We start from the raw sequence: 24249 nt of genomic DNA, 5'->3' as shown, positions 1-24249 counted from the left end.
CTGACAACCTGAACAGAACTTAAGCGGCAACAGAGGGGTAAAAACAGCGTCTCCCTGCTGCTGGACCCCCTCTCCACTCGAAACCACAGCTAGGAGGGCTGAGGCTTCTTCCTCCTGGGCGTCGGGTCCCGCCGGGGCCCCGAGGGTGGGCCTTTGCCCCAGGCCGACTGGCGTGGAGCTCGGGCCGGAGGATGTGCTCTCGCTGGCGGCACACCCACTTCAGCAGTGGGCGCCGGTCTCTTGCCAGTCGGCAGAGGAGCGGCGGGCCTGTGAGAGCTAGCTGCGGGCTTGGGCTTGGGCTGACGTCTGGGGATGATGTCGCGCAGAGCTTCCGTCTGCTTCTTCCTCAGATCGAATCTAGCCTGAATGGCTTCAAGTGAATGTCCGAATAACCCAGCCGCAGACACTGGTGCGTCCAGATATACAGCTCTGTCCCTATCCGGGACATCAGAGAGGGTCAGCCACAGGTGCCTCTGCGCCACTACTGTCGAAGCCATCCCTCTGCCCAGGGAGAGCGCTGCACAGCGAGACGCACGGAGGATGTAATCTGTGGCGACTCTGACCTCGTTAAGAAGAGATGCCAGCGGGCTGTCATCAGGAACCAGCGATCCGAGCTCCGCCAGGCACATTGCCTGGTACGTCTGGAGCATGGTGACAGAGCTCATGGCACGAGCAGTGCCGGCCTGAGCTCTATAAATCTTCTCCAGCTGCGAAGCAGAGAATCTGCAGTGCTTGGACGGCAGAGTTGCGGGGCCGCCGACACCATGGTTATGGGACGGGGCCAGATAAGCAGCCAGAGACGGCTCCATAGGGGGTGGGTTAGCTAAGCCAGCCCCCTCGGCGCCGTCCAATTCCATGTACTGTCCATAGCCGGGCACCGTGACGCGGGTAGACAGAGGTTTGTCCCATGATGCTGTTAGCTCGCAGAGAAAGTCTGGGAACATGGGAAGGCAGTTTTTGGCCGTTGCGGGCTCCGGTGGGAGGAAAAACCCCGCGAACCGCGACGGCTTCTGAGCTGGCGGAGGAGAGGGCCAGTCCACCTGCAGCTTCTCAGCAGCACGGCGAAACAGGGAGAAAAGAGAGGTGTCATCGTGGCCGACCGGCGCAGCAGGGGCGGTACATTGGGCCGACAATGAGCTCTCCTGCTCATCCTCCGACAAACCATGGATGTCCAGGCCGATGTCCAGCACGTCATCATCGCCCTGGGGAGCGCTGGCGGGCTTCAACCCAGGCTGAAGCCCGTCAGCGCTCCTGCATGGTTCCGGCTCGTCATCGACTAACCCGTCAACATATTCCATGTGGTCAGCCCAGCTAATTGCGGGGACATCGACCGGAAAATCCTCGTCTTCGGACTCGGACGAAGCCGGGGCTCCAGACTCGGAAAGGAGAGGGTCATGCCGTGCGACAGCCGAGCGTCCCAGCACTTTTTCCACAAACGTCACCCGTCTTTCCAGGGTCGAGCGCCGGAGCTGGCGACAAAACGCACAGGCTTCGGGCTCCGTCAATGCTCTCCTAGCATGGACGATCCCCAGGCAGACAGGGCAGGCATCGTGCTGGTCGCTGTCGTGCAAAGAGAAACCGCATCCCTGAGGACAGGGGCGAACAGAAGATTTCTGCTTTGCTCGCTTCGGTTTGGAGTCCATTCCAAAACACAAAGCAAAACGCTGCACGGGAAAACTTGAAATTAGCGCTCCGCGGGCAGCCTACACACCAACTGCGCGGTGGAGGCTAACACCAACAGGGGCAGTTAAGCTAAGTTCAAGTCGGCAGACAACGGAGCTAACTAGCAGCAGCTAGCTAGCCCAACTCAGCAGAGGTGTTCTCAGCGAGGTGAAGAGCGTAAGAACTGAGGGATGACTGTGATGACAGCGGCTATATGTGCAGGCGGGGCCGTGCGCGTGTCATCACACGTCATCTGCCTTAAAGGCGTGATTAAAGGTTTCTTCAGCCAGGACACGCGAGGGCGTGATATCCCATACTTATGTGTTGTACCGAGTGAATCGACTGAAAGGGAACATTTGTTACCTTCGCAATTGTGGATACATTTGTAAGTGTGTAATGATCGGATTTGTGCCAAAGATGATTAAGTTCGTCGTTATGTAGTCACCCAAGTGTGAGCCAATGACAGCACAGCAAATTAGCTGCAGCAGTTTCTCACAAACAAATTAAGTAAGTGTGATGTGGCTGTTTACAGTTGCAAATTGTGCATTAAATGGCTGTAAAGTTCCACTTAACGTTCTCTCTTGCTGTCTGTGTAATTCTTTCCAACATGTTTTTTATGAGGAGCTGGAGTGGTAAAGTGCTCTGCTCTCTCACTGCTGCTTGTACGTGTGCCGCCTTTTCTTAATCCACGTGGATCCTAAACCTGCGTTAAACACCCTCAGGTGGGACGTGTAACCTGCCCACCATCCCTTCGGCCTCAGATTTCAACACAGTGCTGTCCAGTGACCAGAACACCCTCGACGGGACCCACTCCCAGCATTCCCAGCACAGCACGAGCCAGGACGACATGGCCGACATTGAAGAGGGGAACCAGTGTCCAGCTGCTGTTCAGCTGGCTGATGCTCAGGTTTGTCTCTAAATCTGTTTTTAGACTTTATAATTAGACATGAATTAGTCAGGTAGTTTGTGTGCTGCTCACTGATAAGTTTTAGAACTGGTTCAGAAATTTGTTTTTAAATTAGGCTTTTTTATGTTGATGCCATTAAAGCAGATAAAAGCTAATGCAGGCTTAATTCACATTGATTTGCAATTACTCCGATTTGTTTATCGCGTTAGAAAAAGCTGAATATCCAGCGGGTCTGTTGATAAGGAATCATTCTGTGTTAATATAAATGTCACCTGTCTCATACCGTTCGGCATTCATTGGGCTTTCCATTTCCTTATTTCACCGTTTTATTTTAATTTCATACGCAGATGTCAGACGGATAGAAAGCTTTTAGTTCAGCCTCTACAAAAATATCTTCTTTTCTGTGCCTTGATCGTCTGTTTTCATCCCCTCAGGTTGTTTTTAAGCCTTTACTGAGCTACACAGGCATCCAGGCCCAAGATACCACTCCGCTTAGCTATAAGATGTATTTTGGAGAGCACCTGTCTTTTTCCGGCAACCTCGAGTGCCTCAGAGCAGACATTGCCGACTCTGATACCACCAAGGAGCGCAAAAACAAGCGATCCAGGAGGTAAAACTGTCCTAAAACACGACAGGCACATGTTGCATTACCCATCCCTGCTTTTTGGCTTCTTAAGCCTTTTTCCTTGGTTTCTTCTCTTAATGAAATCATCTGCTAACCCTTTGTGCTTCTTCTATATTAAGGCAAGGCATGGTGAACCTGCCTCCCCTTGAGTTCAAGCCAGCGTTGCTGATTGAGACTTTCAGTGTGAATGCCGTGGTGATGGAGAAGTCAACCAGCGCTCCTCAGGGCCCCACCGCAGCCCCGCTCTCCTTCCACGACCTCAACCGCCGCCACTACAATACATTCCACTGTGACTTCACTACAGCCTGCCAGGCCATCAGCCAGCGCGTCGACATGGCCCTGGTGCGCCTCATCCACCAGTTCAGCACCATGATCGATGATATCAAGGCCACGCAGACTGACATCAAGCTGAGCCGCTACACCGCCGGCTCGGCCTCCCCGACACCCACCTTCAAGGCCCGGCCGTATCGCCACTTCAGGTCGTCGGACTTCAGCCGCAGCTCCCGTGGAAGCCTGAATGGGGCGGGCCGCAGTGGAACCCAAACTCTGAAGAGCAAGAGAGGAGTGGGTGGAGGGGGAGGATCAGGAGGGGGAGCCGCAAATGCTGGTGGTTTACCTCCAAACGGACCTCCATCGGGCATGGACACGCTGGGAAGAAGGGAGCCGAGAGGACGCAGCTCCCTCGGACGCTCAGAAAGACGCACCTCCAAGGTAACGATGATAATGACAGGACAAGATGGGAAAATAACACAATGGATAGAAAGTAATGTGTATATTTTGAGGAGCCAAACATAATGAAGACTTTGTGCAGTAACTGTAAATGGCTGTGATGAAATGAAATGAAAACTTCCAAAGGCTGTAGTTCCTTTGTGCCTGTTCAACGGTTCTGTGAGGCGCACCTGTCCAGACCAGTAGAATCACTAAATTCACTCAGCAGCTGACATTTCCTCCACACAAACCCTAGAGGGAGCCAGTAGATTATAGGATTTTCTCAGAACACACAGTAGTATCTTAAACACATCTGTGATGTTTCAGTAAGAAATATTTTTTTTTGTTTTCAAAAAAAGTTTTCAACTTTAGAAATCTTCTTGCAAACATGTTTGACTTTTTAAATGAGATTTTTATTAAAGTAAATGATGTATGAGAGAGGCCCATGATACATTTGAAGTATTTTCCACTCTTAGGAAACTCTCCTGAAATAACTGAGTCACTTCCCTGACACTTATTTCACAAGTGTCTGTTTTTAGCTTTCATTAAGTGGCTCTGTCGTGACAGCTTACTGCATCATAACTATACTGTCAGAGTAAACAACAGGGTAATAAAATAAGGAATGAGTCAGCAGGCCTGTTTATTTAGCCTTCAGCCCCACGATGCATATTGTGGCATGTCTACTTTCTGTTTCATAATCTGGAATATTGCGTAATGCCCTCAGGTGTCACGGAAAGGGTCCCGTGACGTGGCCGACCACATGGCGATCCAGATGGATGACTCGGACTCCATCACAGTGTCAGAGCAGAGCGAGCCATCAGCAGAATGTTGGCAGAACATGTACAAGCTGCTCAACTTCTACTCCCTCATCTCCGATCCCACTGGCATCCTGGAGAAAAGCTCCCCGGAGAACTGCCTTTCAGGTGGAAAAAAGCTTCCAGCACGCATCCAATTCCACATTTCAGTTGTTTAGCTTAACTGTGCCTTTTTCATTCTGCTTTACTCTTCGCTTTATTTTTAGAGGTTGTTACTGTCTTATAATCTGAACACTATGCTCTGCAAATCTGACTGACTTCCTTCATGATCACTGTTTTATAAACACCTTTTCATTCATTTCTCCTGTTTGTGACACACCTATTTCAGTTTATCCTCCTAGAATATTTTACTGCTGTAACAGAGGAGGCTATGAAGTAGTGGCCATTCCTTCGTGGAGTGGGAGGATAAACTTTCCCAATTTAATAAAAAAAAGTGGTGCATCTGTCATCACCGTTTTTATAAGTGAAAGTACAGAAGCAGTTTTTAATGTAACATGTAAATCTAAATTCGCAGAGACGGGACGTCACACCTCAGAGCCGTTTTGTAAAGTGATATTTGAGAATGAGCAGCAGGACCCCAACACGCCCAGCAAGCCTCCCGGTGCGGGTGGAAGGCGACGCAGCCTTGTGAGCTCCGAGCCTCAGCACGTCACGCTCATCGTGTTCGGCATCGGCATGGTGAACCGCACACACCTGGAGGCGGACATCGGAGGGCTGACCATGGAAGCAGAACTGAAGAAGATACATGGAAGTTTCACCCTGAAGGAGAAGATGAAAGGTTAGGCAGGGATATTGACAGAGATAATGATTTTTCCATCTTTTTTTATGGTAGGAAAGATCCGATATGAAACTTTAGAAAGTCCCAAAGTAGATCGATGCAGGTGTGCAAAGAAAAGGGGAAGTTCCTGGTCAGTAGAAGTTTGGTTTGTTTGATCTGATCTCTTTTTTTGGTGTTGTTATGCCTGCAGATATTCTGCACCAGAAAATGACAGAGACGTGCGCATCGGCTCACATAGGAGGGGTAAACATCGTTCTGCTGGAGGGGATAACTCCTGACATTCAGTACGTGCAAACTTTCCTTCTGTTCAGCCTGTCGATGAAATATTTTAGCAGCTATTTAAAAAGAAACAAAGCATTTTAATCGAAGCGCTTTGTTCCCCTCTAATCTTAACTGTATTGATCCTCACTCTCTCTCATTGTAATGTTTTTTTTTTCCTTTTTTAATAATTCAGCAGGTGGTAGTGTTTTTCTTTTCTATTAGTTTGAATGTTTTCTTTAAAAATGTGTCTTTTTTTATTTCTTAATCACAATTTTGTAAAGTGAACAACTTTTGCAAAATGTACTTTACTCTTATCAAAAAAGTTGATTGAGTGTTTAAGCATAAACTCCATAAACACCTTTAAAAGCCCTCTAAAACATGGTTGTGTTAGTGCTCAGTGAGAACTATTTACAGGCTCCTGTCCAGCCAGTTAATTTTATTATGTTTTCTTTTTACTGCAAGCAATTTCCTCAAAAGGTAGCCAACCTAATCAGGTTGCAAGCCTTGTATTTATGCTTTTAGACAGGCCAGTGTGTCTCCACACTGTTTTGATTCAGTTTATTACATAAATAGATGGCTTACTTAAGAAATCCTCCCACTGTGAAAATAAAACTGAGACCTAATACTGTTTCCATAATGTGCCTGCACACTCTGCCTGTTTTTAGATTTATGTGGCCAAGACAGTAGCATTCTCGAGTTGTTACTGTGATTGCTTATTTTGGCTCTTGTCCTTTTGACTCAAGCAAAAACAGTGTGCGAAGACAGCAGGTCCCAGTGCAGAAGTAAAACAAAACGATGGTGTCTGACATATCAGTGGCTTGTCAGATGTTGTTTTAGTGTTGCCTCCTAGATGCAGTTTAATTACGAGTATGTTCAGCTGTGGTTCTCTGAGCTGCCTGAGCTCATCTTTGTGTTTTATCATAAATAACGTCTGAACTTCTAAAACATTTTAACAGTACATTTAATGTGAAAAATTGCTCTGACCTTCAAGTTTCTCAAATTATTTTACACTTTCTTCTTCTTCTTCTTCTTTTTTTTTTAAATTTGCTTTCTCTTCCAACTACTTGCCTAGACTGGAGGATTTCCCAACATCTCCCACCAGCACTGCTAAACAAGAGTTTCTGTATGTTTATGCTGCCTTTTAGGGGACTCATTAAACCAAAGGCATAACTTCCTTAAATGTACATCCATCATTTGTTTCAGTCACCTGTTTACCACATCTGTTTTCAGTGAGCATTTACACAGATCTGTCCCCATTAAGTTTGTGCAAATGGAGCAACTGCCACTGGCTACCTGTGGATTGTTGTTGCTGACTTTTTTTTTCTTCCCCAAAACATAAAATCATCTGATTTCTTTCTCATCTCACTTTTTTCTATAAAATGTCAGAAAAATAAAAGCGAGCCAGTGCAGTATCTCTTTGTACCAGTGAGAAGCAGAAAAACTAAATATTTGAGACGCTGAAGCCAAAAAATGGTGTCTCATTATCTATCATGTTCTCTTCTAATGTCATCAATCTGATAAAAATCTGCAGTCTATTAATATTTAGTCCACGCGATATCATTTTCCTTTAGCTGAGCCAGCCAGGCTTGCAGACCATGCATTCTTTGTTATTCATTCATTACGTCCCTACAAAAACACACACACAAATAATTGCAGTCCTGAATTTGCATGGTGTTTCACTGTTTGGTGTCTAACCCCACCTTCATTCATAAGTCTACGTCTTCTCTATGATTGCATTTTTTTGCCTTGCTGCTTATTCCGGTTTCCTCTGTGTTTACAGAACGGTGGTCAAATGCAACATCGCCAAGTCTCAGGCCTTGTACAGCGCCCAGCGGGGCCTGAAGACCAACAACGCTGCTGTCTTCAAAGTGGGGGCCATCATGATCAACATTCCCCAACACCCGGCTACGCTGCACAGTATGATGGTCCGCAGCTCCCATCAGCTCTCCAAGCAAATCTCCGACCTCATCCGCCAGCCTTCTAATGCGTACGTCTGCTTCACCTATTCAGCTTTTCTCACAGCTTTTTTTCCCCCTACTTCAAAGTAATCAATTTCAAAATGTGCTCAACTTGAAACCATAAATGAATCCACCATCCAACACGTGCTGTCTCTGAAGTGTAATGTTTACTCATTCAGTTCGTAATGTCTACTAAACAGACACGTTACTACAGCAGGTCCACACTGTCGCCTGCCTTTAAAACCTGTGTGTGGTCTGTTTCCATGGTAATATGCTGAATTATGTTAATATATTTATAGAGTTGTAGATGTGCTTTGGGTATTAAAGAACTTGTCTATAATTTGATTTTCGCTGGAATGGAAGTCCGTATCTGCAGAGTTCTGAAAAATAACACACACACACACAACTGAATCAAAGCATTAGCAGTGACTTTTCCATGTGCAGCTTCCTTCAACGCAGTTTACCTCATAAGGCGGTGGATAAATCGGAGGCGCTGCTTCCCAAATCCAGTCCAGACATTAACATATTACATCATCACTTGAACATGTAACTATGTAGCACTTTTCTAGTCTCACTGACCAATCAGAGTGATTTCCACACACATTTATAAAACACTTTACTTTCTACTTAAGCACTTTATCTACCCACACACTGGCGGCCAATTTAGAATCATCAGTTTAAATTAACATGGACATTTCTGACTGTGGGAGGAAACCCACACAGCCAGCCCACCCTCCTGACAACACAGCACACATAATAATAAACATAAACTCTATCAGTATACCACTTTTGAACAAAGTCTCATCCTATGGAAGTAATTAAATCATCTGAAAGGAAAAACAGAAATATTAACAAGAGGAGATTATAAAAAGAATCAAACACGCCATTGGGGAACAAGGCGGCATTTATAAACACATATCAAACATTCATTAACGGCTCGCAGTAAAAGAACGTTTAAGAAGGGATTTAAAAGGCGGTAAAGAAGTTGATGGATGTAAGTGGGATTAAGGCTATGTAATACTTTAAAAGCCAAAGTTGCGGCTAAAGTAGAAAGTCATGCAATCCTGACCTCATGAGTAATTGTTTTTATGTTTTTTAACAGCCAACCTCCTAATAGGGAGGACACCCCCACCCCACAACCCTCTGACAAAGCATCCAGCATCAACCAGACCCCTGTCGAGGCCAACGAGTTCCCTCAGCTTCCCGAAGGCCTGGAGAAGAAGCCCATTGTCCTCAAGTTCAGCGCCATGATGGATGGCATCACCATTGGCGCAGCCCTGCTCCCATCACTGAAAGCAGAGTACAAGATGGGCCGCATGAAGAGCCACGGCATGACGGGTGTGTGAAAATATATCTGATACAAACTTCTGCAATATTTATTTAAAATAATCGTTTTCCTCCCAGCCTTTTGTACCAATTTGCTGAGGTTAATGAGTCATGATATTCTTTCTCTCACCAACTTGTCTTTAGGAGCACAAACCAGTTTCACGTTTGAGTTGCCGAACCACAAACTTTGCTTCCAATCAAAAGTGTCCCCGGTGGACATGTCCCAGCACACTATGTCTCCATCAGCCAGCCTCACGCTGCCACCGGTTACAATGTCGGGAGAGTACATCATGGAGGATCACGATAGTCACTCAGACCAGGGCTGGGCACCAGACGACTTCCCAGCAAAACAAGGAAACTACCTGCAGGGCAACTACCTGCGATGTGTAGCTGAGGTAAAAAGTTACAGCAGCAGCTGCTTTACCTAAAGGCCTGTTGATTTACAATCTGCATTTTAAATCTTTAAAGTTTTGTTATTTTTAACATCTAACTGATCTTTGTGTTCGCTGTCCTCTCTCGTGCACAGATTGGCTCTTTTGAGCACAACCTGACCACAGACCTGCTCAACCACCTGGTCTTTCTGCAGAAGGTTTTCATGAAGGAAGTGAACGAGGTCATTCAGAAAGTGTCAGGTACTGTAACGTAAACCTTCTGGTTTTTTATTATTATTCTAATTATTATCTTTTACATTTTTTAGAGACTTACCAGAATCACAAACACGTTACAGTACTGTATCCTCTATGTGCTGCTGCAGCAGCCGAGCTTTCCTCTTGGATCAATAAAGTTAATCTAATCTCAGACATCTGGCTTTTCCCCACAGCATTCTGTATCCTACAGCTGCTGCTTAAGTTGCTAAACAATCGTTTTTCCTCAAATATCAATGCCCGATGCACTGCTACAAATCCACCCTTGTTTATTTCCACATTATTGATGGTAATTTGTTAAGCTCACCAGGCTTGATTGATATAATTGCCCAACAGAAAGAGTAGTGGTAGTTTTTTTTGCCATTTTAGAGAAAAGAATAACGATGGAGGCACATTAAGGAGGAAAAGCTGCAATTGAAGACTACAGCAGATTAATACTTGCATATCTGCCCCCAGTCCACATTGCCACACTTCAGCTATGTTTTATCCAGCTTGTGTGTGACCTGAAGTGACCTGTAAGGTGTGTGTGTTCTGTTCTGCCAGGAGGAGAACAACCCATCCCACTGTGGAATGAGCACGACACCTCAACAGATGCAGACAAACCCAAAATCCTGCTTTATTCTCTCAGCCTCAGGTTCAAGGTATCTGATGTTCAGTTTGTTTCAGCTTTGGGACAAGCTTTGTGTTGTTTTGAAGGGATGAAACCAGTTAAAGTTTTCTCTGTGGAGATTTTATTGTTGTCTTCGTGTTCACAGGGAATCCAGATGACAGCAACCACTCCCTCCATGCGAGCCGTGCGCTTTGAGACGGGCCTGATTGAGCTCGAGCTGTCCAACAGAATCCAGTGCAAGGCTCAGGGTGGAGGCAGCAGCAGTTACCTGAAACTCTTTGGAAAATGTCAAGTTGACCTCAACCTAGCCCTTGGACAGATTGTCAAGCACCAGGTACAAATGAAATCCTGCACGTATTCTCGAGCAGTGCGTCTTACTCAGCATACAGACACAGAATCCACACTTCTTAACAGGTCCCGTTCGTCCCGTGCTTTATCGTATCAGATGAAGTCAATTCAATTCAATTAGGTTTTATTTATATAGCGCCAAATCACAACAACAGGCACCTCAAGGCGCTTTATATTGTACAGTAGATCCTACGATAATAGATGACTATTTGATTCCTTTTATCACTTTCACTTTAAAGGTGTATGAAGAAGCTGGCTCGGATTTCCACCAAGTGGCATACTTCCAAACTCGGATTGGTCTGCGGAATGCTCTGCAGGAGGAAATCAGTGGATCCACTGACAAAGAGGCTGTTCTCATCACCCTCAACAGGCCAGTGGTTTTCGCTCAGCCCGTGGCATTCGACAGAGGTTAGGATTCCTTTTTTTCTTTCTTTGGTGAATAGGTCTTTTAAAACATGGGCTGCGTGATATTTAATCTGTGTTTAAAGGTGATGATTTTTCTGACGTTCAAAGTTTCTCACAGCTTTCTTGACTGAACCAGGATCAGAAGCCTCATTATGTACAATGCAGTACAGCAGGTGATACGTTATGCTTGAAGACTTTTCTTAACGTGGCAGCTTTATTGTTGAAGTTACTTTGGTAATTAGAGTGGGCATGTCCTTTATGAAATTATGGGACGGTGTGTGTATATACACGTGTAATAAAGTTTAGTAAATGGATGTGACAGCTTAAAAGCTGTGACTATGTGAGGAAAGAACACAGTGTAATTTGTTGTTGGATCCTTATCAAACCTGTCTGGGATAATTTGTTCCAAGTGATTAAGTTTTTGCTTCTTTTCCATGTGTTTAAAAGTCGCTGCTACTAACTGATGTTGCAGTTAATGTAATAAACTCAAAACATCGACAGCTGGAAGCACCTGCTGAACTTCAGCTCCTGTTAACATTTTGTCAAACTCCCATTATACATTATTCATTGTTAGTGTGTCTGAATAATCTGACCCATCAAACACTTTGTAGAAATTTTAGAAACATGTCTGTCTGTTAAGATGACTCCGTCAGTCTTACTTAGTCTGGTTTAATAAGACTCAGACATGTAGCTGACATATTTAGGTGACATTACTGGAGAAAGACTTTCTGTTCCTATTGATGTTGTTGGGTAACACTGAACAATCAACAGTATAAAGAATAGGTTTTAATTTTTTTATACTGTGTAACATTATTTCAAACTTTGATGCCAATTCCAACACTGGTGGGTAAAGTGAGATGGGTGTGTGATTTTATTTATGCTCTGGGAAAAACCGATTCTCCTTATTTAGATCCATATTTGGAGTTTTTGGTTCCTTAGCATCTCGAAATTTGATATAAATTACTTAAATGACATTTGAGATCTTATTTAATGTTTATTCATCCCACCACTGTGCTCTCCTGCAGCTGTGCTCTTCTGGCTAAACTACAAAGCTGCATATGACAACTGGAATGAGCAGCGTATGGCCCTCAACAAGGACATTCACGTGGCCACAAAAGAAGTGGTGGATAAGCTGCCAGGCATTCAACAGACCTCCGCCCAGGCATTCAGCACCCTCTTTCTGCAACTGACAGTCAATGACCTGGGTATTTGCCTGCCCATTACCAACACATCTCAGGTAATATGCTATGACTGAGTCTCCCAAGTGTCATTGGTCAGTCCCTTTGAGCGTTAGATTGTTTTCTTATAAATAATCTTATATATTTTTAAGCTCGGTGTGTTTTTAAAAAAAAACTTTTTGTATCCTTTGAAAGCAGGTTTAGGATATAAAGTGCACAACTTATTTTGTTTTGTAAATAGTTTTAACATATGCTGACTTGAAATACACACTTTCAAAAGTTATAAAAAACAAAAATCCCCAACAAGGTGTTCTGCTTGTGGCTCTATGGCTTGCTTCCATCACTGCTGCTTTTTTCAGATCAGCCAAATTTGAATGTACTGATGAATCTACTAGTGCACTGATCGCTAGTAGATGCCATAATCTGCAGTAGTTTCCATGGAAGACATCGATTTCCTATGTCTGCAAATACTCACCTAGTGTAGCAGTAGGTAAACTGGAAATGCAGACTGCTTGCCTTCAAAGTAAAACTAGTTTATGTTGAAACATGTTGGTTACAGTCATAAGACACTGTCTTTACTTTGAAGGCTGCTGATTCCACCAAGCAGCAGCCAGCAACTTGCAGCAAAAACACTTGCTAACTGGTTAGATAATCCACATTTTTCCCTGGCTTCGGGAGATTTCCAGCTCAACACCAACCAGTCTGCAGGCATGTGAGACTGATGCCAAACTAACAGCCTTAAGAACTGTTCAGTGATGTTGAGCTACTCTTATCACATCTTATGTCAGTGCTTCCTCAACAATTGCTGTAAATCTGTATACAGTCCCAACAGACAGGCTTCCTCACAGTTACTTTAAGTCAGCATGTGCATATTGGGTGTCCTATATTTTACTGTACTCATTCATCATAGTTTGAATTATCCTTATTCTACTTTGCATGCTAGGATTGGAAAGATTTGAGATGCAGACAGTTATGTTACACTTATTTCCATAGAGAGGACAAGAACCAGTTACGGAGGGCACAAACTCTGAAGCTGGGGCCAGCTCTTCAGCAGGCCAGCAAAGAAATGCACGAAAAGTAACCAAAAGTTTATTACATCTCTTGGGATGGCTTGGTGTGAGGTGTTGACTGATACTGAGTGACGCTCTTCTATAAAACCTGTCACACTGCAGTATACTGCATCATAGGTGCTTTGTGGTTTTAAAAAAAAAGCTTCTCTAACGGCGGCATAACAAGTAGTGAAGCTCGGGCTGGTGTTTGAGGTGTGTTTTCATAATAAAAGTTATGCCTGTTAGTGTCCAGAGTATTGATTATGTGAGTGCTTTTAAGTTACGTACGTTTCTATATGCGAGACTAGATCAAGAATATAGTTAGGTGCAGTGTTGCACATGGTGGGCTCTCTCTACGCTTGTATGCATGTGGTATTTTGCATTGGCTTATATCTGGGATCTTGTAATAGCTGCCCCAAAATTGTGGTCTGATTATTTTCATCCAGCTGATTGAAATGGGCTAGTAAATAGTTCAGATACAGATATATGTATTTTCCTAATGATAATGATCAGACTGCTATTCTTGGACTAATGTCAGGTTAATCAAATTCATGTAATTTGGATGTGTGGGTTTCTGTTTGTTTTTTTTCTTCTTTAATCACTGATTTTCTGCATTTGAACTTGAAATGTACTGAAGAGCTTGGCAACACTTCACTCAGAGATAGATTTATGTCAGTAGCACTTAAACTTGTTCCCTTGAAGGTTTTAAAGTGGACCTGTCTTGTTAAGCTTTTGACTTATTTTCAGGTGGACTTTAATATTAAACATGCTAAAATAACAAACAAAGTTTCAGACCTTTTGGATCTTTATGATGCCCAGTTTTTTGCCCAGTCTTTATGATACACAGCTCTGGCTCCACTCTTTCACCTGCCATTCAAACCTTCTGTTGGTGAGTTTTAGACCATAAGAATAAAGATGCATTAAAGAGAGGGTGCAAAGGCTGTTAAACCAGCTTGTGTGGAGACAGACTATACAGAGGCCAGAAAGATGTAAAAAGGATTATTTGTTTTGTACCGTGAATCATGTATAATCTAGAGTCCAAGCTAAAATGTTTAGAGCTGGAAATAAGCATAGCAAATCCCCTTTAATGTGCAATAATTTGCCATTGTGCTATTGTTCTTAATATTTGGTTAAGTTGATGACAGCTGTACAGAATGAAGTGTTGCCAACGCTTCCTTTTCCAAACAAATGGAGGTGGTTTGCCTTTCCTTGTACTCTCCCCCCTTCTCCTCTCTCCCTTGAGGCCAGAGTAACCTTTCTCCCTGCCATTCCACCAGGCCAATCACAGCATAGATTTTGACACGGGCTCTGCGCTGGTCCTGACCATCGAGAGCACACTGATCACCGCCTGCTCCTCCGAGTCCCTGGTGAGTAAAGGACACTTCAAAAATTTCTGCATCCGCTTTGCCGAGGGCTTCGAGACCTCCTGGGACGACTGGAAGCCTGAAGTCCGGGGAGACATCGTCATGAATGCTTGTGAGTGACACAGTTTATGCAAATGTTTTTATCTAAGTGTTGCAGAAAGCCATTTCAAATACAAATTCTGTACTGTGTGAGCCCGTTCACATTTGATTTGTGAGCTAGTGGGCAGAAGAAGACTGTCAGTGTGTCTCTATAGAGATCATAAAAGATATTTGTTTGTATGTACCTGTGTGCAGGTGTAGTCCCTGACGGTACATATGAAGTGTGTTCCAGGACTACAGGGCAGCCCTCTGCAGGCAAGTTCTTTTAACTGTGCTCTGATCTATTAAATATAGATCACACCCTAGAGCTGCACAATGATATTGAGACTGTGTGGAAAATTGTATTATTTATTGCATTAATTTTCCCAACATCATCCACTGTTTTCCCCCTCACTCCTGGCTTCCTTTTCACCAAAACAGAAAGCAGCAGCGCTGGTACCTGGACTCTCAATGTGCTTTGGAAGATGTGTGGAATCGCCGTTCACATGGACCCCAACATCGGCAAGCGCCTCAACGCTCTGGGCAACACGCTGACGTCCCTGACGGGCGAGGAGGACATAGACGACATCGCCGATCTGAACTCTGTGAACATGGCAGACCTTTCAGATGAGGACGAAACCGACTCCATGTCACCCACCACGCACATGGTCAGACACCACTCAGTTCATTTTTATTACACTTTAGTTTGAATTCGGAAGATTGCTAAAGAGTAATTGTGTATTTCCACCACAGCTGGATTCAGTCGTTCTTTCACAGCCTGACTTTAAGGAGACACGAGCAGCTGTTGCATCAGTCAGATCAGATGGTCTCCTTTAAGTTAGAAAGTTCTCAGGAAACATCTAAAAATATAACTGTTGAAAGTTGTGAAAAGAAAAACTCTAAACTGAAGTGGGAATATTCAGCTGTTGAGTTTACTACTAGTCAGTATCGCAGGTTCAGAAGAAGAAGTTCAACATTTAGGGAAATGCATCTATTCTCTTATTTTGCAGCTGGTAATATGAGAAGATAAGTACCACTGTGGTGTATGTAAATTAGATAACAGACTGCAGCAGCAGCTGTTACCTTAGTTTGATGCAAAGACTGAAAACAGGGAATGTGTTGATAACTAAAGCTGCCTCTAAAACAAATTGGTTTGGGTTGTCTGGGGGGCTGTTATGAGTTTCTGCTGGTTTCCAGCAGCCTCACAAGATTGAGGTCACAGCTCCCAGCTAAGAAACACTCAGGCACGTAACCCCTCAGTAAAACAGTAAATTGCTGTTTTTTCTCCTCTTTGGTTTTTGCACAGATTAAACAAACTGATAAAATGTGTTAGTTTGGGTTCTTTAGGACTGCCTATATTCTCTTTTCACTAAGCTAACCAGCTGCTGTTCATTGTGGTGTCGCAGGTAAGATCTACGATATCTTCTCATCGTGCTGTCGACAGGATAGTGTTTGTGGATTTCTAAAACATTGAACTATTCCTTTAATAATGCATCAGTCCGTTTGAACCAATCCTACCTGGCTTGCATTTAAAAAAAAAAGCTTCAGAAGGCAAAGTCTGACCCAGGCTGTCCGTTGTTCCACCTTTCCATTCACCTGTCCCTGCTGTTATTCACAGACTCCAGAGTTCAGCCCTCGGCTGACCTTAAGGAAGCGTCTGGTAAACCACATCCTGGGCCTCAGCCCCAGGCCTCAGAGCATATCTGTCCCCGTCGACTACTTAAACTGTGCATCTCCTTGCCTACCAGGCAGTGGCAGAACCCAAAGACCCCTCTCCTGGGCTTGTGTATGTAGCCGCCCGCAGTGTTAAACTTTTCTCCAGGCTGGTTGAATCACTTACAAGGTCACATTTCAGGCACTTGCACTTAAGAGATGAAGGCTGTGGATTCCAAAATTCTGAGCTGTGTTATTTGCTTCCACTGCCCTCCTCATTAAGCTTCAATGATGGGTGAAGAGAAGTAGATTAGTGGCCCATAATTCCCTTTGGCAATAAAGCTTTGTTTCCTTCTTTCACTAGGAGTTGTGGTGGTGGTGTCTCTTATTTGTGACATGGCTCCTGGTGTGTGGATAATTCTACAGATAAACTTCTAGTGATTGAATCACAAAAATGCACCTTTTAATCAGACACTGGGACATCGGGACGATGGATTCTTATTGCACAATCTGTTGATCAGAAAGTTTGTCACAGTTGTCAATCAGTTTTACCACATCTGTGTGTTTCCATGTGTGTTTGGTTTCCTGCTTTGGTGCAACAGGAGGCGGTTGACCCCAGAAGGCCCATGGTGTCAGGAAACCAGATAATTGATGCTCGTGGGAGGAAGTTCACAAAAAGGGTCGTTGACATCCGAGAACTGAATGAGCAAGCCAAAGTCATCGATGACCTCAAGTAAGACTCCAGCTCTTTGTAACTGTTCTGTTTAAAGAGTTGCAACAACTAAGTGACTAGCCGTGTCCTCTTCTTACACCTGCAGGAAACTGGGGGCCAGCGAAGGAACCATCAATCAAGAGATCCAGCGCTATCAACAGCTGGAGTCAGTGGCTGTCAAAGACATCAGGAGAGATGTCAGAAAGAAGCTGCGCCGCTCCAGCATGAGGGTGAATCCCCCGTCTCTTCACCTTCCCCGAGTAGAAGTGCATTCCCACAGCACCTTAACTTAAAATAGCATGAAATAATGCTAGGGTGTTGGTCATGTTTATCCTTTTATGGACCCGTTTCTAGCTGTGTTTGTTCTTTCCCAGGCGGCCTCTCTAAAGGATAAGTGGGGTCTTGGCTACAAACCAAGCTACAACCGCTCCAAAAGCATCTCAGCGGCAGCAGGCCGGCCACCTCTAAAAAGGATGGACAGACAAAGGTAACAAAGAAGGGCAGCAGGAGGCACCTTCCCTGGTATCAGATTATCATAGAAATGACACCATTAAGGGAGCTTCACTGTAAACAAACAGGACCATGTGACCTCTGTCTCACTTCTCTGCTGCTGCTGCCGCCATTATGTTTTTCAAACATTTTCCCATTATCTTGCTGACAAAGAGGGACAGAGTGACTCACAAATTAGAATGTAGTGAAGAGGAAGTGCTCATTGCATTTTGTTTATAGTAATTATGCAGATTATCTCAGGATTAATGTAGTATTGATATTCAGGCAGTTCACAGACCTTTCACAGGAGAAAAATATTTACTCTGGAGGGGTCAACAAATGCTCAGCAATGACAATGACTTGAAATGAATCGTACTAATAACAGGCCAGGCTTTGACAAGTGTTGGCTGATTAAATGCCATATGTTCTGAAACAAAATCAAATAAAAATGAGATTCTCACAATGTTGGCTTCAGTTCCAGAATCGGAGATGTGGATGCAGATTTCCCAGATATCCGTGTGGACGTGTCCTCTCCGGCACCACGGGTCACCTTCAACATCCAGGACACGGTAAGCCTGCCTTCTTCATGTGTCAGATATCCATTGCTGTAGCACATTAATAGATTGCATTGTACCTCTTAATTGATTTATTTGTAAATTAAAGCATTTCCAAACAAATCAATATTTTGTTTTTTTTAGTTTTGTGCAATTTTATATGCGATCATCTGCATCTCATCCATCATTTACATGTTTGTTTGTTACCATAACTGATCTCTGTAAAAGCTGATTTGTACAGTATGTTGCAGTAGAAACAGAGGGATGAACTCTTGTTTTAAAAATAACTCTTCTGTCCAATTAAAGATTAATAATCAGGCTTTGGAGTCTGCACCTGTCAGTCCAGGAGATATATTCAAGGTATATGGTCCAAGAATAAAATTTAAAAAATGAAATACATAACCAACGCTGATCAAAAACTTCTGTTTCCTCCTCTCCTCTGTGATTACCTTGACAGTGCTGACAGGAGTTTGAATATGCAAAATCAAAACAGGATGATAAGACGGGAACTTTCGGCTATACGCAGTAGACATTCATTTGCATAATAACTACACTTTTGTGTCCACAGTTTTTTGATTTTGATTTATTACTGGTGCATGAGGATCATCCGGATTTATAATAAAACCTACTATTCCCTTAGCTGCTGAGTGTGAGAGTCAGCAATTCATCCCTGCTTTTATTTAGAATGACCTCAACCCAAGAAAGTTCTCAGAAAATCAATTGTTTGCAGAATAAAAACACTTTACAGTTGAATTGCTGCTTAATGAATTATAGTTTCACACCCCACACACACTCATCCTGTCTTGAAACTGCATAAAATAATCCATCAGCTTTGGTTTTTTTTAACCTTAGTATATTGAGTGATTTCTAACAACTATGCATGAGTGGCCACTGAGTCACAGTCTGTCGGCTTTTGTTTGTCACAACAGCAGGTCCTTAATCGCCCCCAACAATGCCAAAAACTTCACGAGGATAAAATAAATAATACGTTTAATATAAAGTCACCAGTTTACCTTTTTAAAATGGCACAATCACAAATAATAACTCAGACATACTGAAGAATCCATTCTCTTTAACCCCACATCCCTGAAGCGGCATTTGTGGCTCATACTGTGAAGACGGCAGTCATGTGTGTTGAGGAGAATAATAACTATATAAGAAAACTTGCTTATTATTTGCGGTCGTGAAGCCATAACTGCAAACATAAACTGCAAACAACTTTCATAACTGTGGCTCCCAACCCTTTTTCAGACAATCCTCTCTCTTCAGAAGCCACAAGAAAGTTCCCTCCCCCTACCCAACTGTTTTAATTACTTATTAACAATTAAAAAAAAAAAAAGTCCAAGTGAAATTTTAGGGTTAAACAGGTGGTCACAGGCATGTGTGAACGTCACATAATCCATCATAAAAGATGATTTTTAAAAAAAAAAATCATTTATTTTTACTTAATTTTAACAAAACCAAGAGATTGAAGTCTTATAATGAAATGGTGACCTTATTATGTAGTTGCCAAGCAACCTGTAGCCACTTAAAATATTCGTCAATAGCATAATCAAAATTCCTTTGATGACATGAGTTATTTAATCTCTCAAAGGAGCTTTTGTTGGGTTTATTTGCTCAGCACTGTAACTGAATGGTGATGAATCTGTTGTGCAGTTGTGTTATTTTCTTGGTGAGTGTAAATCTTTCTCTTTTTTTTCAATAAAATCATTAACGATGAAATTGATAACAATAATCCTGATATTAATTAAAAAATAATAATAATCTCTAACTCTTTGATGAAAGAACAAGACTTGCTCAATAAATCAATACAACATTCATATAAAACTCTATATTGTCCTATAAGGAGTATTTGTGTCGCAGATGGATTATTTCTAATTTAACTGATGCTCAGCCTCTGTCAGTGTGTTTGGGATCCGTTGACCCTACACAAATGGGCTTTTTCCCTGGCTGTCATAAGGATACTTCTACACTTTCTTGGGCATTTTTCTGTTGTCACCATCTTGAGACGAGGTATGTCATCTTCTCATCCTCATCTTCTTCCTTTGTTTCAAGCTGTCATTCCTCTTCAGAGAAAGTGCATGACCTCTGAGCTCCTCGGTGAACAGTTGCAGGCAGTAGTGTTCTGCCTCTGGACGTGCAGAAGTAAAAGATTACATTTGATTTGAGCAGTAAACACAAATTTCAGAACTGATCAGTTAAACTAATTAATAAGGTCCAGTCTACAGAACACTACTTCCTTTTTTGGGTGGATTTCTGCTGAAGACATCAGCTCCAGCTCTCAGATTCCCTGGATCGATGTCTCCACGTAGGAACAAATTTAGACAGACATTAAACCATTTCCTGTGTGAGTTTGACCTTTTGTCCTTTTCTAAAGTTCCCTGAGGAGTCAGAGGGGGACCTGTCGACAGTCTCCATTGACGATTCATCCCATCCTCATCACCTCCACCTCCATCCCCTATCTGTTGTCGATGGTCATCACTCAGTTTTCAGTGCCCCCGCCACCCCTGCTGTCTTCTCACCCACACTTCCCTTCCAGCATGACGACATAAGGCGCGATGACCTGTCCTCTTCCTCCTCGGAAGACTCGGACAAGGACGACTTCGAGCATGACAGACAGCAGAGCTATCGAAGGCCTGTGTGAGTTGTCTTATTGCGTTTGTCAGTGCAGGCGTACTTGTTATGACAGTTAGGAAAAGAAAGCGCCATTAATTTCTTTTTTGTCTAAAAAAGAAAAGCTTTTCAATTTTCAGCATTCACTAAACGGTGCTGTCCTCCCTGATTCTCAGCCAAACGTCTCAGAGAAAGTCCTCGGGCTTTTCTGCTGTGAGTCAGTTGTTCAGTGAGCGCTGGCCAGGCACTCCTGCCAACCGCAGCTTCAGTGGCCCAACGACGGAAAGAAACATCGACTTTGAGCTGGATGTCCGTGTGGAAATCGACAGCGGGAAGTGCGTCCTTCACCCTACTACTCAACAGCCCGAGCACGAGGATGTTTCTTTGAGGAGGTGCAGTAAAAAGTTCATTTCTCAATCTGGGAAATACAAACTCCTATTTAAAGTTGGTCTCACATTTCCTCCCAAATGTAGTATTAAGCGTAGATTAAATCTGACTCTATATTAGCAGAAGTACCTGAACAGCTGTGATGGTTTATCCTCACTGGACAGAAGAAATGAGACATTCTATATTCAGTTAAGTAATTTGGGTTTTATAGGAGCTGTGAGCGCAGCCTCCGAAACCTGGACCAAGAATCTCCTCCCAAGAAGAAGAAGCTCCAACCCAACTACCCCTCATCCAGCCATCTCTTAGCTGGAAAGAAGTGTCCCTCCACTCTGCCGACCAAATCCAATGACTTGGAGACTACAGTTTTCTACATTCCAGGAGTGGACGTTAAGGTCAGTTTCTCCTACATCATCCAAACTGCCAAGGTTTTTTTTTTGTGCTTTAAATAATTCTTTTTTCCTTTATTTTTCCCTGCAGTTGCACTACAACTCCAAGACCCTGAAGACGGAGTCACCCAATGCCTCGCGTGGATCCTCTCTCCCCCGCACTCTCTCCAAAGAGTCGAAGCTGTATGGTATGAAAGATAGCGGCCCTCCAAATCCTCCCAATGCTGTCCAAAGCAAGACTAACTCGCTCCTACCTCCCCCGCCCCCACCTATTCCATCAGGTACTGAGCATTCCCTCATTTAATTGCATGCCCTTCTACCATCCGTAATCGCCGACACTAGAGTGCCACGCCTCTTTGATCCAATGATTTAAATCTACACGTGGACCGTCCAAATCAAATGCATGAGATTCCATCCCTTTTTTTTTTTTTTTTTTTTTTTTTTAAAGGCATGAATCTAGAGGGCACCCTTTGATCAAACGGGTTCATGCATATTGATGCGCCCCACAGAGGGAGAGACTCAAAAAGACAGTTTAAAAGAACCTCTGTTAATATGATTCCAGTTTATTTGAAGTTCAAGAAACAAACTTCTGAAAGTGCTGTTAGAGTGTGGAGATGACTTTAACTTTCATGTGTCTTTGCAGCTAAAGGTAAGAGCAGTGGAGGGGTAAAGACGGCCAAGCTGTATGCCTGGGTGGCCCTCCAGACCCTGCCAGAGGAGATGGTGATCAGCCCCTGTCTGCTGGACTTTCTGGAAAAAGCACTTGAGACAATTCCTATCACTCCAGTGGACAGAAACTACACAGGTGTGTCTTTAAAACCAGTCCTTTGGGACCGTGTTCTTGGAGGAATTGTGTGTCTTGATATTCATAGTAAACTTCTTCTGATGTCTTTCCATCAGCTGTGGCATCCCAGGAGGAAGACATGGGTCAGTTTGATACAGTGGAACAGCTCGAGGAATCGACCACCTCCCTGGTTTCCTCTTCAACGTCGGCATACTCCTCCTTCCCCGTGGATGTGGTTGTCTATGTCAGAGTCCAGGTACTGATGAGCTGTCATTCGTGCAATTTCTTCAGAGCTGCTTTGGAATTTGAGTCGACTGTTTACATAAATAATAATTAATGTGTTATATGTAAGAAAAAACTAAAAGCACAAGGAAAGTATTATGACAAATAACAATTACAAGTTATAAATTTACACTAAAATGAGAATTTTAGTGTATGAAAACATCTACTGTCTTCTGTTTCCAGCCCTCTCAGATCCGCTTCAGCTGCCTGCCAATGTCCAGGGTGGAGTGTATGCTCAAACTGCCCTCGTTAGACCTGGTCTTCTCCTCTAACCGTGGAGAACTGGAGACCCCGACAGGAGCCCATGTGACAGACGGGTCACACCAGCCCTCCTCAACTCCACCCGGGCAGCATATCCCCAAACCACCTCCCAGCAAAGGTATCTAGAGCATGACTTCACCGTTTATTTTGGCAGAATAATGGCACTCTTATGTGTGCAGAGATACGTGAACGAAACAGTCTTTTAAAGTCTTTCGCACACCGTGAGAATATCTATTAGCTTCCACTCCATGGCATGTCTGAGCCCTGTGTGAGTTAATGTTGCTCGCAGCATGTTCTCCTGCATTCATTACTCTTCTCTCCAGTCTGTCTTTATGCCAGATGATGCATGTTAAGATGCATCTCAGGTCTTGGAAATCTGTGAGTCACTAAATGCACAGGTTGGATAGCTGGTAGCTCACTCCTTTCCATCCTGAAATTGTGTTAGTGCTAATGCATTATAGGATGTTAGACTTATATATATCACAAGTGTATAGTGCTGTTAATGAGTGTGTGATTGGATGATTTTTTTTGTCTCTCCTTCCCCCTTCCAGCATCTCCGTTGTTGGGGAGCCCTCTGGGCAGAAGCCGTCACAGCAGCAGCCAGTCCGACCTCACGGGGCCCCCGAGTAACTCCTCGGGCCTCAGCTTTACAGCATGCATGTCTGACTTCTCCCTCTACGTCTTCCACCCCTACGGCGCCGGAAAGCAGAAATCTGCAGTCACGGGGTTGCCTCCGGGCCAAGGGCCGTTAGGTATGCTAAACATTTGTGTTATTCTTATCTGTTAAAGATACAGGACTGCATTTTATCCACTAATAAATGCACCTCTTGTAGATAGGATTGATGTAAAACAATTACATGCCAGCTGATCCCATCACCCATATCTCCTCCCCCTCCCGAAGGTACCGTGGATGAGGAGTCGACTTCAGTGACAGGAAGGAAAGACTCTCTGAGCATCAACCTGGAGTTTGTGAAGGTCAGCTTATCTAGGATGAGGCGAACAGGAGGCCCCACTTTCATTGAGAGCTTTATTCCTCCTAAAGGGGGTAAAATGGACACCACCCTCATCAACATCTCAGGTACACAGTCGTCTCCAGAGAAAAACACCTGTCCATTAGACAGATAATAACTATATTGGGAATTTGACACAATTCCTGCAAAAGTTGAGGAATATTTTATCAAATATATGCTTTCTGCTATGCAGCACAAAGTTATACAAAGTAAGAAGTTGTCAGTTTATTCTTGGGTTTATAGAAGAGTTTGCAACAGCAAAGGAAGGTGTTTGTCAAAGTGCAATGTTCAGGGGGGGAAAAACTTGTTAAAAACGGATTTTAGGGCAGAATTATCAAAAGCTGATTTGACTTGTGATTATTTTCAGCATTTTTATGTCGTCATGACTGCCCGCATAAATAC

At 43.7% G+C, this 24249-nt stretch overlaps 1 protein-coding gene across 10 annotated transcripts in view; it reads left to right on the top strand.

Annotated features, from left to right (window-relative positions):
• Positions 1–24249, top strand: part of bltp1 (bridge-like lipid transfer protein family member 1) — an 83926-nt gene that overhangs the window by 43233 nt on the left and 16444 nt on the right. For 3 of the 10 annotated variants that reach the window (XM_084915247.1, XM_084915248.1, XM_084915246.1), the window contains exons 46-78: positions 2385–2569; positions 3004–3179; positions 3314–3905; positions 4627–4825; positions 5232–5495; positions 5686–5779; positions 6829–6879; positions 7537–7743; positions 8817–9052; positions 9185–9435; positions 9567–9672; positions 10228–10325; positions 10440–10628; positions 10882–11050; positions 12073–12284; positions 13219–13302; positions 14552–14750; positions 14933–14992; positions 15158–15384; positions 16972–17102; positions 17188–17311; positions 17456–17568; positions 18046–18139; positions 18431–18484; positions 20502–20764; positions 20914–21129; positions 21336–21516; positions 21602–21791; positions 22154–22315; positions 22411–22550; positions 22760–22955; positions 23389–23589; positions 23739–23915. In XM_084915247.1, coding sequence (XP_084771373.1) covers positions 2385–2569; positions 3004–3179; positions 3314–3905; positions 4627–4825; positions 5232–5495; positions 5686–5779; positions 6829–6879; positions 7537–7743; positions 8817–9052; positions 9185–9435; positions 9567–9672; positions 10228–10325; positions 10440–10628; positions 10882–11050; positions 12073–12284; positions 13219–13302; positions 14552–14750; positions 14933–14992; positions 15158–15384; positions 16972–17102; positions 17188–17311; positions 17456–17568; positions 18046–18139; positions 18431–18484; positions 20502–20764; positions 20914–21129; positions 21336–21516; positions 21602–21791; positions 22154–22315; positions 22411–22550; positions 22760–22955; positions 23389–23589; positions 23739–23915 — 5841 coding nt within the window. Of the gene's footprint in view, positions 1–2384; positions 2570–3003; positions 3180–3313; positions 3906–4626; positions 4826–5231; positions 5496–5685; positions 5780–6828; positions 6880–7536; positions 7744–8816; positions 9053–9184; positions 9436–9566; positions 9673–10227; positions 10326–10439; positions 10629–10881; positions 11051–12072; positions 12285–13218; positions 13303–14551; positions 14751–14932; positions 14993–15157; positions 15385–16334; positions 16503–16971; positions 17103–17187; positions 17312–17455; positions 17569–18045; positions 18140–18430; positions 18485–20501; positions 20765–20913; positions 21130–21335; positions 21517–21601; positions 21792–22153; positions 22316–22410; positions 22551–22759; positions 22956–23388; positions 23590–23738; positions 23916–24249 lie in introns of all 10 variants that reach the window. The other 7 variants (XM_084915254.1, XM_084915249.1, XM_084915251.1 and 4 more) reach the window with 7 other exon arrangements.

Source organism: Perissodus microlepis, chromosome 19, assembly GCF_051167445.1.
Source record: "Perissodus microlepis isolate ML-2025 ecotype Zambia chromosome 19, ASM5116744v1, whole genome shotgun sequence".
Classification (NCBI taxonomy): Eukaryota; Metazoa; Chordata; class Actinopteri; order Cichliformes; family Cichlidae; genus Perissodus; species Perissodus microlepis.
The sequence above is the reverse complement of the archived record's forward strand: the minus strand, read 5'-3'. Positions and strand labels throughout refer to the sequence as shown.